This window comes from Parasteatoda tepidariorum, chromosome 1 (genome assembly GCF_043381705.1).
Source record: "Parasteatoda tepidariorum isolate YZ-2023 chromosome 1, CAS_Ptep_4.0, whole genome shotgun sequence".
Lineage (NCBI taxonomy): Eukaryota > Metazoa > Arthropoda > Arachnida > Araneae > Theridiidae > Parasteatoda > Parasteatoda tepidariorum.
Genome location: NC_092204.1, coordinates 42,650,505 through 42,669,652, shown reverse-complemented (window position 1 = coordinate 42,669,652; position 19,148 = coordinate 42,650,505). Strand labels below are relative to the sequence as shown.

General features: G+C 27.1%; 1 protein-coding gene across 4 annotated transcripts in view; it reads left to right on the top strand.

Annotated features, from left to right (window-relative positions):
• LOC107436145 (GTPase-activating Rap/Ran-GAP domain-like protein 3) overlaps nt 1–19,148 on the top strand; it is a 563,687-nt gene that overhangs the window by 122,514 nt on the left and 422,025 nt on the right. For all 4 annotated transcript variants that reach the window (XM_071179212.1, XM_071179217.1, XM_016047730.3 and 1 more), the window contains one exon: nt 1,415–1,820. In XM_071179212.1, coding sequence (XP_071035313.1) covers nt 1,633–1,820 — 188 coding nt within the window. In that variant the 5' untranslated portion in view covers nt 1,415–1,632. The remainder of the gene's footprint in view (nt 1–1,414; nt 1,821–19,148) is intronic.

Here is a 19,148-nt window from a genome sequence, read left to right as displayed (position 1 = left end):
TATGCGATTTCTTCAAAGCATTCATCATCATTAAAGATTAAACACTTCAAATAAATGGAACTGGTTGATGTATGAAGTAATAAAGGAATTATTTTAAAAGATGATTAGAAAAGTTTTTGATGCAAATTGGGAAAAAAATGAAAATATTCAATTCCATCTCTCGCTAAATTTTTCTATTTATTATGAAGTCATTTTAATTGAATAATATATATTTTTCTTAAAACATCTAAAAATGATTTTAAAACTTTGTCATTATGGTTTGTGAGAACGTTTTATTTATAATTTACTCTTTGATGTTTTATATTTTCGTTGCATACATTGTATTTATCTTTTATCCGTTTGTCTTTTCAGCATTAATGTTGATTGCATTAGTATTTTTTTTATGTGGATTATTAAATTAATTTTAAAGTTTATCTATACTTTTAAATGAGATATAATATGTATTCTGATAAAATAAATAGTATTAAATTATTTCTTTTGGAATATTAAATTTCTCATTTATTTACTTAATGAATAAATTATTTATTTTCAGCAATAGGCATGAATTCTTTTATTTAAAGTTTTAAAAAATTCTCCTGAATAGTTACACATCAGTAGTTCAGTCATTGTGAATGCTGAAAATGTTGAAAAGGTTATACCTGTTACATAAAAAAAAGTTTTCTTAACTAGTATTTTATTAATATTACGCAACACATACTTTCAAAAAGTGAATAATTAAATATTCTCAGCTTATGTAGGAACTCAGCTTAAGAATATTTAGAAGAAATAAAGTAAACACTACAAACATCCTAAAACACAAAGAACAGAAAGCAGACAAGAAAATTTTCTGATTTTTTTATAGTATATAAATTAGTTAATTCAAACAGAAAAAAATGAGATTAAATTTCTTTTCAAAGATGTTTGGGAAAAAAAGTAGGAGCTGGAATGCGACGGTGTAAGTAGTAGAACAAAAATTTAAAACGAAAATCAATTATTGAAACTGACTAAATAGTTAAAGTTTTTAAATAGCTCGGGAGAACGTTTTTAAGATTCTTTGTGAAAAACGTCTTTATTTCTATTTGAGTTAAAAACGTTTTTTTTTTGTTGTGTTGTGCTGTTATCTAGCGAAAAATGGGAAATGCTTGTCCCCTTAAAAGAAAGTCTATTTTATTCATGTTGTCCCGATGCCTTCAATAACATTATTTTTATTATACCTTATAATATTTGCATCATTTCTAATTTTAAAAACGTATCGACCAAATATATTTCATAGCAGAAACTAATTAAGGATTTAAACTGCTAAATACATTAAGACAAAATTGCGTCATTCCTTCTGGGCATAAACACAAATTCTCCAACTAAACTTTATCTCAAAGTTTCAACAACCTCCTTCAGCAACTGTAATGAAAGCTGAAATATCTTTGTTCTTTTTCAGTTCCCCAGGCTAGACGATAAAAAGCTGAAATTTTTTCCCCATCTTCCTGAACTACAACAATGGCCAGAAAATCATTCTTTTCTAGCTCCAGCCGAAACTGTTTTGAACAAGAACGTTTTACGAACAGTTAGTCAAGACTCTGAAGTGGCGTACTCTTTTCATCTCTAAGCATCATCATCTTTTCTTGTTGAAGCTTCGCTCTTCCGGAAGTACCCCCCATGAAGATGATGAACAATATCCGCCAAGTACGGCGGAAACGCCTCACTCGATCCGAGAATACTTATGATTTTAGTTATGGGTGGCATTCCCTCATCCGGGAATCCCTCTTACAGACATCTTGGCCATTGTCCATCAGTATAGACGCTGAAGAAGAATTCGAAGTCATTGCTGGACGAACATACAAAGGGTGAGTATGCTTATTTATTTTTTACTTTATCATCTGACTTTTTTTTTGTCTTGTTGGTTAGGATTAAAATTTTATCTTTTTATTCTGACAGTCAAGTATTACCATTTTTCCAGATTGTTGGTGGGTCGGGGATATTAGATCAATTTTTGTAGATATGAATAAACCCATGTAGCAGAGGGTTTTGTTGATGATTGCTGAATATTATAATTCAAAGATTAAATAATATTACGATGGTATAATAATATGAAGATTATAAAATATTAGTAATAAAAACAGTTATTAATTACTCTGAACAAGTTGCATTCTTGGAACACAACAACTTGAAGCAGGTCTTTAATCGTGATGAAAAACATTTTAACAAAAACATTCTCGCATTACCATATGTCCAGAAAGTTTCTGGGAGGAGAGATTAGAGCTGCTTTTTTATATATAAATAAACCCATATGTTAAAGAAAATTACCTTTATTGATGCCGGATGTATGCCAGCAACTTACTTATTGAAACAGTTATTTATTCGAGATAAAAAATATTTCAATAAAAAAAACAGGAATAAAAATTTAGAGAATGGAATAAGATCTGAAACTGAAAGAAGAGATGAATCTGTGTAGTTTGCATTCTTTCGCATTAGAATCATAAATGCAAGTGTTTGAAAACCTCAGATAATTATTATCGAAGGAAAGTTGCGGAATTTGTAGACCTATGAGTCTTTAAGAATTATTGCGAAATTCTTTGTCTATAGGTTTTTCTTCTTTTCTAGGATTATTAAATGTTAAATGTGTCGATCATAATTTCTGAGAAGTAATAACAATGCCTTCATAGAATTAAAACATCTTAATCTATAGCCAACGTTAAACAGCAGATCAAATTCTGAGTTTAGGACAATCGAACAGTTGAAAGTCTTGGAGCAATATAATGAAAAGCCACAATTTGAAATTGCTCTGGATTAAGTGTCTTCAGTGAAAAGACACTTAAATTTCCCTGTAGACATTATGTAAAATGTTTCCGTGTATTTGTTGCCATCTAGTCAGGATTCTAATAAATTTTAATGAACTGTTCGAGACAACTTTGAGGATCTGTTTGATGTTAAAATATCACCTTTGATACAATTAAGACTAATTGCGCATTGCAATAAGCTACTCAATGATTTTTAACAGTAATTTTATATTGCTGAAAATTGTTTTTAATCTGTTTAATTTTAAGTAAAATCAACAACTCTTTTAAAAATTCACTTAATATTAGTTTTAATTTTATATCATAATTTAACAAAACTAGAGAGAAACGCAATTATCTAGAATTCAAAACATACAATTTTAACTCCATAATTTTAAATACTTAATTTAGTTTAACTAATTTAGGTTTATTTCATTGACGTATATAAACGGGGAATTTGTTTATCGTCTGGAAATATGTCTGGAACTCAAATTTAAGAAGAAGCAAATTTAATAGTTTTACATTCTTGAAATGCTGTTCATCAAGTTTATTATAAATAATGAACTGCAATCTAGATAATAGATGTCTAGAAAATAAATTCAGAAGTTGACGTTTCTACATAAAGTGCTGCCAACTTTTAAATGTTACAATTAAAAAATTAACTAAAATGTCTAGGAAGACTAAACAGCTAAATATTTCTTTTAAATAGAAGAGAATTAAAGAATGCAAATTTTATTTTATTTTATTTTATAACAGGTTTAGAACAATCTACTCTTTTTTGAGTTTGGCTCTCAATATCGCCGTGTTTTTTTTAAAATTTTGATCACAATATAAAAGATAAGTTAACTTTTGAATCAAGCATTGATACAAATTAGCCTTGGTGGAAGACTTTTTAATTTAATTTACACGCATTTGCGTTACAGGGAGAGGAAACCATAAAAATATACCACGACGGCAAGGGGATTCTAACCCACGACCCATTTACCACTTAGGATATTTTATGTCAGCAGTCAGGTCGATGTGAGCTGAAAATATTTTCTAACTTTAAGAAAGCATCCATACCGAAAAAATCCTATCAGAAACAGGGAATCCGCAAAAGATATTCTAAATAACATTATGAAGGGATAACTATATAGCAACAGAAAAAAAAGAGACCAAAGCTGAGATCGATGGGCCATATTGAGGGTTATGGAAATAAAGAACAGGTGAAAGAAAGAGAAAACTCTATAGCCAAAGCCTACAAAGTGATGTAGTGCTGGAGGAAAGAAAATGAAAATGTTGAGGGTAGTTTTCCATACGATGGTATAGAAATACTCATTTTGGTTGTGGAAATAATAAAATAAAAAATTATCAGATTTAACGATGGAATCTTTCTAATAGATTTGTCAATATAATAGATTTTCCAAAATAAAACAAAATAATTTTTTCAGAAACAACCGAGAGATTCTCCGGATGTTAATGTTGCAGATAATCTATGCGTATCTGAAAACAAAGACTCAGAAGCATGAGTTGTAGAACAAAAATTAGCTTCATTTTTACATTGTTCCATGACATTTTTATTTACACTTAATAATATCCTGAAATCTATGTTCTAGTTTTTTTCACTGCAGCGATGGACACTCTTTTCAGTACTTATGTAAATACATGAAAAAATTTTCCGATTATGTAATATTGTAATTTTAACACAAACAAAAACATATAGATTATTTGAAATAACAGTTGACCTCCTTAACATTGAGATTAAATAGAATTAACTTCTATATAGATTAGGTTTATTGTAAGCAGAAGTCCTTTACTGCAAATTCAGATTTCCATACAATTCTATACCTGAGGCGATCCTTTGTTAAAAGCGAACTTGCCACCTATTGTTGTAGATGCTGATTTAAATACAGAAGATCCAGAATTCTCTTATTTAAAGCAAATTCCTAAACAGGCCATCACTGATCGTAGTTACAAAGTTATCACTATTGTTCCTAAACTGTGACTGAGAAAACAAATATTTTTTTCTAACTTAATGGCTGTCTTATATTTTTGCTACAACGTATTCAATCATGTAATATTTTATGCAACTGGTTCCTAATAAAAAAAACTGCACGGACATGCTGCATTGTTAAATTAGGTGCAAGCATCATTTATGTTAAATAGGTCTAAACAAGAATTCAAATTATATAATTTTTGGGATAACGAATGATTTCAGAGCTGCTAGAGTGGGTTGCAAATTATATGTTCTTATGTTTGTAAAGATGTACCAGCCCATGCAACATCATAGTATTACGTGTTTCCAATCGTGTGGAAATTTTTCCTTCTTAAGTAGTATTAATATTTGTTAAAATGCAATATGAGTAAGAAAAATTCATTTACAGACATTGTATATTGACTAAAATATGTAAGCAAAATTAAAAAGTAAAATTTCACAATGCAGTCAAACATGACTACATTGTGAAAGAATAACTAATATATAAAGAATTTTTTTTAATAAATTTTTATTATTTTTGATATTATTTTCAGTTATATAACAAGTTATTAGTAAATATTTACAATAAAAAAAAGTACATGTCGTGGAAAAAGTTACAAAACTCTAAGAAATTGTGTCATCATTGTTTTTTTTTAATTGAAATTAAAAATCATTCAAACTGACTTCCCTGGGCAAATCTAGTGTTACGCATATTTAGAAAGATTTCTGTAGCATGGTTTTGCTTTTAAAAAATGTAGAAAAAACTGTGCAATTTTAGGGTTTTTTTAAAAATTTATTTGATTATTTGATTAAATTTCACTTTTTTAAAAGGGTTTGTTATTTAGTACTTTACTGTTATTTTTAACATCAAATTAATAAATGTTTCCATTGCTCACTCTCATATTATTTATGAAATAGGGTTAATTCTTTAATTTTTGAACTTATTGATTGTTTAGCTATGCAATATTGATTTGAGTTTTAATGATATATTGATTGGTTTCTCTATTTATAAAGCAGGGGTTTCTTTAACTCCGTAACAAATCTAAAAACAAATCATCTTTGTAACGAATTCAAAAATCCCTTTATATGCGTAAGGTGAATACGTTTGTTTTATGTAACATTTCAATTCATTTAGGTATTCAATGTACATCATTAGGTTTGTTATTGCAATAGATTTACTGAAATGGCAAATTAATGGTAATCTTTTATGTATCATTTATAATATTAAATTATCACACTTATAGATACATCAAGATACGTAAATACTAAGAAAAAGGTAGCGTACCTTTTTTTCTTCTTTACAGTGCGTGTATATTAAATTTTAAGTGAAGCTTTGTAAATATAGTAGAACTTATACATTATGCATTATGTTTTTATGCATTATGTTATTTTATGCATTATATTTTTATAAATGCTTCAATCTTAGAGGTGTAGAACATGAAATTGCAAATATAATTTGCCTAAGAACAATAAGTTAAGAGTTTAAAGATTGATTACAGCTGAAGAAAGGAGATTTATGGCAAACTAAAACTTAAACTCAGATTTTAAAAAAATTTATATCATATTATTTTATGAACTTTTTTTTTAACTCCGTTCCAAATTTTAAATTGCAATGAACTCATAACGAGTTCCTATACTAAACTTCATTTGTACTCATTTCCATGTTCTTAAAGAGAAATTTTTCTTTCATAATTTCCTAAGATTATTTAAAACTTTTATACTTATTAGTTAAATCTATAACAACTAAAACGAATCGAGCTGTCCTATCAAATTGCAAGAAATTAAATTCATCAGTGACAAAAACTAAACACCATCTATAAAATTGAAGAATAATTTGAAGAAAAACAAAGTAAAAAAGCAAACTCTGGTTATTTTATCACAAAAGCTAATGTTAGTCTATCAAATAAAATTAAGTACATCCATTAAATGAATCTATTTAGGTATTTTTTTAACGTAATATGTTTTTATGTAAAAATTAATTTTCAATTTGATTAGTATTTTTTCACACATTTTATATTTTTTTTGACTCAAAATGAATTCCAGTTTGAAGATTACTCTGCCTATTTATTTCGTAAAAATCGATCAATTAAGTTTATTTAGTCCTTACTTATTTCTTTAAAAAAGCCAATAATCATTATTTACCTTGAGAACTGTCGAGTACTTGGAAGCTTAAAATAAAAGAAATGTTTAATTTAATCTCTCCAATTTCACTTTATTACTTTTTCTTTGCTCATCAATTTCCCGAGGGCATAATAAAATACAAAGTTTTACTGTAAACTCAACCATAAAAAAGATTTCACCGTTGCGCTTAAAAGAATTTATTTTTCTTTCATCTACTTTTCTTGGTGCATCCAATATTCAATCTGGAAGTAAAAAGAAAAATTGCTCCAAACAAGATAGACATTTACCTACCCGCCGCTTTCGACACATCTCCACTTACTGCACTAAGTGCTGAAACACAAACCGGGTAAATAGTCATCACTCATTCTGTTGTCTGCTTATTTAAGAGAAGGAAATTGCGATCAAATTGAATTTTCACACTGTATTATGTTAATTAAGTAAAATCAGTCGCAATAATAGTTTCAATAAGAAATCATAAGGAAAACTTTGCTTACTTAAGAAAAGGAAATTGCAATCAAGTGGAAATTTCAAACTGCGTTATGCTACTTATGTAAGATTAGCCACGATAATACTTGTTATATGAAATCATTGCCTACTTAAAAGAAGAAAATTGTAATTAAGTAGAATTTTCAAATTCTAGTATGTTAAATAAGGAAGATTAGTCGCAATAATAATTGTAATAAGAATAGATAAGTCATAGAGAGAACTTTGCTTACTTAAGAAAACGAAATTGCGATCTAGTTGAAATTTCAAAATGCATTATGTTACTTGCGTAAGATTAGCCACAATAATAATTGTAATAATAAATCATAAAGGAAAATTGCTTACTTAAAAGAAGAAAATTGCAAGCCTGTTTTCAAACTGTATTACGTTAAATGAAACAGATTAAGCTCAATAATAATTGTAATAAGAAGTCATAAGGAGAACGTTGCTTACTTAAAAGAAGAAAATTGCAAGCAGGTAAAATTGTTAAACTATTATGTTAAATAAGTTAAATGAGTAATAACTGCTGTAAGAAGAAATCAAAAAGAGAACTTTACTGATTTTTAAGAGAAAAAATGCGATCAAGTAAAGTGTTCGAACAGAGCAATGTTATTCAAGTAAGATTAGCGGCAATAACAGTTGTAACAAACATCCAGAAAGTGAACATTGCTTATTTAAAAGTAAGAAATTGCAATCAAGTACAATTTTTAAGCTTGATTATGTTAATTGAATAACAATAGTGTTAATAACAGTTGTAATTATCTATTACGAAGAGAAGAAGAATGTAATGTTATTAAATTAGATCTGTCATAATAATCGATGCAATAAAAGGAACGTTGCCAATTTCATAGGTGAGGTATTTGTTTGAGCTAACTAAAATATGAAAAATTTAAGTAGCTAGAAAATTAAACCTAAAATCGGAATTCTTCAAACAGATTAAATATTTTGCTATACTATAAACATTAGTGCAATCATCTTAGCTGTAACATATATAAGATGCCCTTAGAAGCCCGTGCCCAACCAATTTTTTAACCTTCAAACGGCTCCATTTCTATTTATGCAATTAATGCTTAGGTATAACAAAGAGACTGCGTGATACAAGAAAAAATCCTTTATATTGCCACCTGGCGTAAAATTGTGTAATTTACGTATTCTGTGATTTTGTAATATTTTTGATATACGAACATTAACTCAGTAGTTTTCGATTTTTCCTTGATTTTGCTACCTTTTCGAAATTTGAATGTTAAATCTGCAGTTTTCACTTATGCTTGTAACGTTACATTCAATTTCCTCTTGTAAAGCATATGCACTAGATTATACCTAGACACCAATTTCAAAATTATAGCTGGAACTATATGTAAATTAAAAAGTTAGATATGGATTTTAGTAGTAGATGATGTAGAAAAAAGTACACATTATTTTCAGTTATGATTTGTAAATTTTTAGGAAAAAGGCTGATAGTTATAGTTAATGTAACTACGGATTTAATAATTCGTCAAATTCATCTAATAATTCGTCATACAATCGTCAAATTCATGGAATTGTAACTCTTAATTATTACTTTGTTCTGGAATAATATTTATTTAAAAGTCGACTTATTCTAATAGAAATAATTTATAGGTGTCAAAATATTGTTAATACATACATCTAAAGAAGTTTCTTAAAGTATACAAATGCTTTTTAAGCCAGGTGTGATTAAACCGTTGAACTTCAGATTTTAAAGTAAAAGTAAATTATTCATTATCACTCATTCTAAAACATTTGACCTCTGATGCTTTTTCTTATAGAGCAGGAGGTTATGATACTTTTAAAAAATTTATTTTCACATCAGGAGACATTACATGATCTACTTACTATCTCTTATAACTTAGATTTAAAATATGTCAGTCACATATACTTGAAACTTTGAATTTCAATTTTTTCAAATTTTATATCATGTTTTAATAAATTCGACATATATAAATGTCTCGTGTATGCGTAAATGAAAAACTCTTAATTAAACATTTTGAAATTTAGATAATTAAAGTATTTGGGTGCATATTTTTTAAAAAAAAATGCTCGGAAATAATAATTAGTTTAAAAGTTAATTTATTAGAATAAAAAATGCTACTTTAAAGAAGAAATTTTGTTAAATAAATGGAAATATTTCCATCTACAACAAAAAATATTAAGATTAAAATAGTTTTCACTATAACTATGTAACAATTCAGGTATATTAAATAAAGTCCATTAATAAAACTTTGTTTTGAAACATGGAAAAAAAGTTAAAAATTGGAAAGTTTGTTTGGAAAAATTTCTTGAACATATTTTTTTAACGTAGTTTATCCATGAAGTTTCGTCAATATATAACTATTCAGAAAATTCATAGCAATAGTATAAAAGACTACATACACATGAATCATTTATAGTTAGAATAAAAGGAAATATTTTTAGTTAAGAAAGTCATTTTTTCAGGAGACACTTTTTACCGACGTAAGCGGGACATTTCAAAATATGTGTCCAGATCGAAGGCCAAAATCAGGAACAGGAAGAACATTGACAGGTGAAACAGTCGGATATCTCGTTCTTACGTTATACCGTTTCTTTCCCTATCTATTCTTCGAAGAAAAATTTTTCCTAAGAAAAAAAGAACTTAAACTGGTTTAAAGAATATTTCAGAGAAAAATATCCTTTCTTTTCAAAGAAACTTCACTTTAGAGACAATCTGTCATGTTCTTTGCATGCTTCTCAAAAAAGTTGTCACTATTAAATTTAATAATTAAAATAACTCGCAATACTTTTAAGTTTAAGTAAAATTGTTCGTATAATATTTGCACTATTATTGTACAGCATTTAATTTCTATTAAGTGCTAGTTATCCTAGTCGACACATATAAATAGTCATAATTCACGAAATTTATCGTAACAGTATAAAGGCTATATGCATATGAATCATTTACAGCAACAAAAAAAATGGAAATATTTTTATTTTTAGTTAAGAAAGTCATTTTTTCTGGAGACACTTTTTACCGACGTAAGCGGGACATTTCAAAATATGTGTCCAGATCGAAGGCCGAAATTGGAGACAGGAAGAACATTGACAGGTGAAACAGTCGGATATCTAGTTCTTCATGTTATACCGTTTCTTTCCCTATCTATTCTCCTAGGAAAAATTTTTCGTAAGAAAAAAAGAACTTAAACTGGTTTAAAGAATAATCCATAGAAAAATATCCTTTCTTTTCAAAGAAACTTCACTTTAGAGACAGTCTGTCATGTTCTCTGTAGTCTTCTCAAAAATGCTGTCACGATTAAATTTAATAATTAAAATAACTCGCAAAAGATTTTTAAGTTTGATCAAACTTGTTCGTATAATATAATCAATATTATTGTACAACATTTAATTACCACTAAGCACTAGTAATTATTATCTATACACATAAAAAAACGAAATCATTTATTAAATTAAGGCTCAATATTTTTCAAGATTTGATAAAAAAAATAATAAAACATACTTATTATTAAATCTGTAGATTTAGTTCCATATCTTTTTCAATTTTAAGTATGCCTTTTTTACAACATATTACTCCCCTTTGGCCATAAGGCAATTGCTTTTGCCAAGAGAACATGAATATAAGTTAAGATTTACTTTAAAGTTTGTCTCTGATAATAAACAAATTCTCTTTTAAAATGTATTTAAGATTTACATTAGTAAATAAACTATTATGATTAATTTATTTTAAGATCTTGATATAGTTGGAAACAAAGAGTAGTCTATTTGTTTATTTTGAATTAAATGTATAGGAATTGGAATTCATGCAATGGAATTTTATAAATTTATACTAAGCATTGTATTTTACTAAAAATATAAAACTTTATTAAAATAATTTAAAATTATACATTTTTAAGTGAATAATAACTAAATTTTTTTTCTTAAATATTCAAAAAATCGAGCAAGTGGAAAATCCACGAATAGAAAACTTTTAACATAGGAAAACGAGTGTTCTTGTAAATTTAAAACATCGAGTTTGTGTTATGCTTTGAAATTTTAACGTATAAAGTCTTATAATAAGAATAAAATATAAATTTAATGTATTAAATTTAATAAGAACAACTAATGAAATATAAGCTATAAATGTGATAATAGTAGATTTATATAATATATAGATGGAACTAAAATTATCAAAATTTTCTGAAGTTACTACTTAACCTACTTTTTGCGTAGTTTAAAAGGTACAATATATTCAAACTATCAAATCAAATTTTCGATTGCTCATAGTATATTTATTATTTTTAGTATGTAAATTTTAACAACAAAATTAACAAAGTAAACTTTATAGCTGAAGTTTTACTGTATATGCTGTTAGAACTGTATATACTGTATATGCTGTTAGAACTGTATGTACTGTATATGCTGTTAGAAGTAAAAATTGTCTATAGGACATTTAAGAATATCGAATACCTTTATTTAAATATTTTTTATCTCATGTTTATCTCATATTTATTTGCGCAAATACTGAGAAACTCTTCTGGGAATAAATTTTAGTTTAAATTAAATAGTTTAACTATATTTATTATTTGCATAAAATTTTTTAATCTCTCTGCAAAACAAAAATTTTGCCCTTATATTTTTTTACTGTAAAGTGATTTTTCCATTTTCAATAAAAGAAAAAAAAATAATAGCCACCGTTCTTTACAAAAAAATAAAAGAAAACAATCTAGAAAATTTTTAAGTATTCCACAGAATTCTTGAGAACATTTGTCATTCTTGGCATCTACTATTCATATGATGCATAGGGCAGAAGAACAATGTCCTTAAAAAATAGCTCTCTCTCAAAAGAATTTTTTTATGCTTTTCAAGGAATCGAAAACTTCTTAAAGAACACAAAAAAAAATGTGACAAACGATTTCGGAACCAGCTGTTTACTTCTAGTTGACCTAAAAAATATGTTGGCCATAGAGAGGTGCTATATTTTTGGAAACATGTACAGTATGTTTTTATTTTCGTCTAAAAAAGGGTGATAATATTAGACGATAAAAGTAGCAGAACATATTTTTGGAGGTGATCTTATTAAATTGAAGTTATGCTCCCCTGTGTATCCTTATAATGGAGTTTCGTTTCACGAAAAGAGTTTCGCTTCCTTAAAAGAGTTCATAAACGTTGATAACTTTATCTTTGCTGCGATTTAATTTTTTTCGGAGACTAATTTTTCTTAACTTATAGGGCTTAATTTAAAAATGCAAATAAGTTCAGGTTATATGACTCTTGAGAAATTTAGCATATTCCCCCTGTGTGCTTTGATTGTTTTTTAGTTTTTCTTGTATTTTTCTCTGCCAGAGAGCAGTTCGCCATATTGCTACTTATGCTTTATCCGGTTATGAGAGCAGTAATATTACAGCCGGATATGTTCTGGAAATATGCCTTATTCTGTTTGCAATTCTTCTCAATAGAATAAACAACTGCAGTGAGAAAGAAAATCTAATAAAATTAAGGTTCGTCATGGTAATAACATATATGGTAAAAAAAACATAATTCTGATAATCAAATAAAAAAAATTTTCCATTGTTCCGTATTTGCATCAATTATTCGGTTATGTTTCTCCGTTCACTGGTAAAGATTTTCTAGTTTTTAAAATTATAAGTCTTATTACATCACAATTCGTAAAAAATACAAAACTGAAAAAGTAAATTCAATCAAAAAATGATTTTTTCCCACGTATCATGATAAAATTACTAAATTTTGCCTCATTTCCCAAATTTCATCGCAAATTATAACACTATATTTGATAGTTAATTTTACCAAAATCATTACCAAAGCACTTTAGTAAAAAATTATGAGCTTTTTAATGTTTCCATAGAGCCAGAAAAATTGCAAAACTTACCATATCCTGGTAGTTTTGACCATACTTCTTTCATAGTGTGGTTTCTACAAAAACGAAACAATTTAACGAAATATAAAATGATTTTCCAGCAAAGCTTTCAATACCCAGGGTGTCCCATAAGTACTCATTCAATATTTATATCCTAACGTCTGCAAAAAACAAGCATTTTAGTTTCTGACAATTTATTGCATAGAATTAATGTAATAAACTGTCAGAAATTATAATGTATTAGAAACTTATACGAGTGGAAGAAACTTTTTACCTTAACAAAAATACACAGAGTATCATAAGACATAAGAAAACGAACACATTTACAAAAAGTGGTGTAATTTCTTCAGGCCACGCGGGAGGCAAGTTTGACCTCTATGATCAGATATTTTTAGTTCTAGATCAACCCTATTGCCCTCAAAATGGTGGATTGTGCTCAGTATCATTTTCAGACATAGCATATATGACAAAAATCTGTGCATAGATATATAAACATAACTTTTATTATAGTTTGTGAATCTTTCTCGAAATAGTTAATTTTTGCTGAAGTTTGTAAAAAAGATATTTTGTATATTGTTCTTTTATTGATTTCAAAACTGCGAACGTAGATTAATATCAGCATGATGATTCTCTACGTACTATAAATTCAGGAATCTTTTCGAAAAATTTAATTTTATTTTCACACGAATCTAGGATTTTAGGGAAAATCCTCCTAGAAACCTGAATTTTGCTGGAAATAAAGAATTATTTTACTAAGAAATTTTATTACAGTCTATGATTCTAATAATAAAGGGAGTAAATTTTAATACATATTTGTTGATTTCTTTTTGACAATTTCGAATATCAGTGATAGCATATGTTTGACTATGCTCTTTCACGAACAATAGGCATCCAATTTAAACAAGATAAAGGCTTTTAAGAAGTTGCTTTAGTATTATTTATCTTTCCTATAACGTTGTAGCTTAAATCATTTTTAACCAAAATTATTAAACCAAGAATTAAGTATAGTTACTATTTTAAATAGCTGTGGATGAAAAGACCAGCGATCAGAAAGCTCTGAATCCATGAAACTATTTTACAAAATAATGGCTAAAGTGGCTAAACCATTATCCATACCATACTAAACCATACCATATAAAAATGGCTAAGCCATTATTATTAATACAAAATAATGGCTTAGTTTCTATCAGTTGCAATCAATTTTGAAGTAAGTATAATGTATTATTTAATTTCGAATAATAAATAATGAAATGAATTTTTCAAGACTTGATTGTAATTATTAACTTCAACATAATGGAATTCATTCAGCGTTCTATGGAAGATTTGAAATACCAAATGTAACTTTAAAAAAAAAGAAATATTTCCTTGAATAGAGAATTCCAGTTCAAAGAATGCCAAATGTTATGTCAAACGCAAAAGTTTTATTGCTTCATTTTTGTTTGCTCAATTCCTTCTAGAATCTAAGGAGGAATATATGTTGTTGTGACTTTCTGACTTTTAATAACAGACATGAAATCTCAAGAATGGGTAGGAGATGCAAATTTCATTAGAGGATCGACAAATACGTCGAAATGTAAGATTCAAAGCTATTTCTAATATATTATTCTAGAAAAATGATAAAAAAAATGAAATTTTTCTATATCTATAAGTTCTTTCTTAAAGGAACAATGTTTAAAATAAACTTCAAAATTATCTTTTGAAAGTTACACAAATAATTCCATCCAAAAAATTGATTTTTTAAAAATATCTTTTTTTCTGGCAAGAACATTTTATTGTTTTCAGCAGTTAAATATTTTTAACTTTCTTTAATTGATAACATTTTCAAAGTAACTTTTTTAAGTAAAAACTTTTCTGATTTATTTTCATTTTTATATCAAGATTATAAATAAAATCAACAAAGTTTAAAATGTCGTTGAATATAAGACATACTCAAACAAGATATGACAACAATGATTTTGTGCTGCGGTCAATGCGTATATTATTAATTTAACTAGCCTAAATAATAATTATACTCTATTAGAAAAATAAATTTTATTAAATACTTAAATAAAAACGTTATTTCAATTATATGCTAATGCATAAAAATTAAAATTACTTTTGGCTGAAATTCATCTGTCAGTATTATAAAGAAATACACAATAAAAAATTCCAGATCAAATTACATTGCAAAGTACCGGTGCATTATCCGTAAAATCCATTTTACTGTAAAATCAATTTTACAGCAAAATTCATTTCACCGTAAACTCAATTTTACTGTAAAATTCAATTTTATAGTAAACAAATTTTTACAGTAAAATCCATTTTTCCGTAATTTTTGAAGCAATAGAGATTTAAAATGCGATTTTGCTGTATTTATTACTATAAAAACATCAGTGTATCTGATTTTTTGTTACTTAATAAAATGGATTTTACTGAAAAATATCGGCACCCTGAGAGCTGGTCTGGTGCTTTTTACCGTAATTTGATCCGGAATTTTTTACAGTGTAAGTGAATTCAGAGTCCAGAATAAATTACGAAGGGAAAATCTGACTTACACACATTCCATTTGCTTCTAGGACAAGAGCGCCCTTACACAATCTTCAATAATCAAAAATTATCTTGAGGTGTACCACGCCTCTTGTTATTTGGAAAAAGGAATTAAACAAAGTTGTTAATTGTACTAAAGAAATCTATTATAAAGAATAAAAAGATTTGCTACCTAAGTTGTCAAAGTTAGCAGATAAATATTTACTACTTCTAAATATTTTTTCTTAATTTAGTTAATGTTAGTTAATTTTACTATCCGGAATTTAATAGATGTAAGCACTTAACTTAAAAAAATAATTACAAGAAACTGAAGCTTTAAGGTATTACCTAATTGATTACTTATTAATTTAATTTTATTTCATAACCGTCGTTGAACATTCATCTCAATTCTGGTTTTACCTCTACCAATGTCCAATACCGTAGCCTTTTTAATTTTGAACTCAATCCATTAGACAAAAGAACTTCTTACTTACATATTGGGGGAAATTTGCCTTCGTGGAAGACTTTTTGATGAAACTAAGCCGCATTTGAGTAACATTGAGAGGAAACCTCACACGGTTAGCCTGATAGCATATGGGACTCAAGCACTGTGGATTTTTTATATCAGCACTCTAGTCAGTGCAAGCTGGGTGCGGTATTTGAATCGACCAGTCATGGCTAGGATTCGAACCTCGTTTACATCATTGGAAGGTGAGAGCTCTATCCCATCTTCCCCCGTGGCTCCTAATTGATTATTTGGCAATCGATATCTTTCTAGCATTTAAAGAATAGGCACATATTTTACAGACTAGTCTTAAAAAGTAAGCACTTAAAATTTAGTGGTACATATTTTTCAAGCGCTTGAAATATTCCGACTGTTATTTCATATTTATATCTGGACAGAATGCAGTTTTCAATCATGTAAATGTAAGCACTGTTTCAAATAAACCTAGTAATAAGATTTATTTCAGGTTTTGTATAAAATTTAAAACACTGCATACGATTTATTGGAAGAAATAAAATTTCTTTCTGCAGAGGACTTCAGTTATGTTAAGAACAGATATTGAACACAATTCAAAATACTTCTATTGCATTATTTTTAACATTTCATCATAGAATATAGAGAACTTTTTATTTTGTTATTTTCATACTTTTGATGACAAACATGAAATAATAAGTAAGAATATATGATAAAAATTTATCACAGGATTAAGAAATATTCGCCAAACTGCTTTATTTTAAGTTATAAATATCATGTCCAAGAAAAGTAAAAATAAAACAGAGTTTCTACGGATTTAGAGTAATAGCATTATGAATAATCTTCAAAATTGCTTTCCATAAACACCAATTTTTGTTGTGGAACTTGTTTTTTTAAGTCCCTAGATATTGAAATAAATAGTAATAATATTTATGTTCTAAGAATATGAATAGTACATGAACAAATATCATTTATTCAATTTACTATTTTTAAAAATAAAAAGATATTGCTAACAGATTTAGTATGTTTTAATAAAAGCTACGATTCCTAACTTTAAGCCAACTTTTCTGCAAACTTAAATTTAAAAAATAAACTTCTATTTGATTAGATTACTCAATAGCACGGAAATTCAGATAAATGTACTTAAAGTCAATGCGGTTGCATTTTTAAAAATATTTGGAATAGTTTACAATTCTGTTTCGTAATATCTTATTTAAATTTATCTGCTTATACAGTAAACCTGTTTAATTCTGTTAACTTTACGTAACATCCTTTTATCCTAAAATCCTAACTATCCTAAATTCCTTTTAATTCAGCTAAAAATTTTTCGTTGGAGTTGCAATAAAATTATTCTCCTTTTAATTTAAAAAATGAATTGTAATAATTTTTTTCTTCATTTTTTTACTTTTTTGATCACATTATGTATTTATGAAAGTTTCAACTGTTAATTAACTGTTAATTAAAATCATAACTCCATCGCGAAAAAAATGCATAAAAAGCTAATATTTCATGTTTTTCTTATTGATAATTATTTTAAAGTATACTTCAACAAAAAAATTACTACTGATCTTGGAAGTTTATCTGGTAATTCCAATGTATCATTCTATATTTGTTTATAATAACATACACGAATACACTTAAACAAAAATACATTTAACAAAAAATAATTGAAACGAATCTGGAAAAAAAATCATAATTTGTTCATCGAGCACCTTTTTTGATTTTCAACATTGGAAACAGAAATAAAAGAGCATATTAAAATAAATAAATAAATAATAAAAACTTATTAACTACAGAATAAATCACTGAAATAAATCTGATCATGAACAATAAAAACACTACACGAATTTCAGTATATTATTATTATTTAATTAACTTCCAATTTGCATGCATATTTATAATTATTTCAATATCTATTAGGTATCATAAAAATATTAATTCCATATTTTTATTCTCTGCTCCTTTTATCTATGTTAAAAATTTAATTAAAAACATAAACGTATTAAATAAATTAAATATTTACATAATCAAGTATTTGTTTAAATACTGTTTTGCTTTAAATTAAGATTTTAAGTAGTTAATTATTATATTCAAATTTCAAATTTATCATTCTATATGTTTGCATTAATATATTATAATATGTATCAAATTTCTATCAGATCAATACCAGATTATTCAATAATTATGCAAAAGAACTTGAAAATGTTTACTCATATTCATGATAATGCAAATTAATAGCATATAATTTGAATGTTCTAAAAGCGCATATTTAAATAAAGAACGAATTCATGTATGATAATTAAAACAAAAATAATTTGACACAACATGCAAGTGAGAATTTTTCCTTACGTTTAGCTCTAGCTTGAAAAAAAAATTGAGAGATTTTGCATAGAGTAATGGGTTTCCTCTAATATTAACGTTAATCCTATATCAGCTTCTGCAAATGCCCGAAAATTTTCTTACAAATCAACGTGTCCCTTAAGGCTAGAAAATAGTGTGTCTAACGTAAGACAAACACTATGCAGAAGCTCTCTGATATCAATAAGCTGTCAAAACATCAGTCACCCGTGAAATAATGGACTAAATAAATGTAGTTCGAATTAGGTTCCTGATGTTTAGGGTTTGTTTTTCTTATTACGGAAAGGTTTCACTGAAGTAATCACGGATATAAGCCAACATGTTTTTCCCACAATATTTTGGATTATCAGTTACTTCCATTCAATCAACATCATTACAGTGCTGTTGCTTCTCAAATTTTCAAATTAACCAATGCAAATCTTATTGAGATGGAAAATATATAACTGAGTTTATGAATAATAACTTACTCTATTACTTCTTTTTTAATCCTGCAAGATCACCTGATTTTAACCCCCCCCCCAAGGATTTGACCCACAGTATAGTGAGTTTGGTCTATCAGATCCTCATTGACTGACTTTAATTAGATGCGACGCATCAGGAAAACATAATTGACAAGCTTTCTAATTGAATTCTGACTTATATTGACTTCAGATT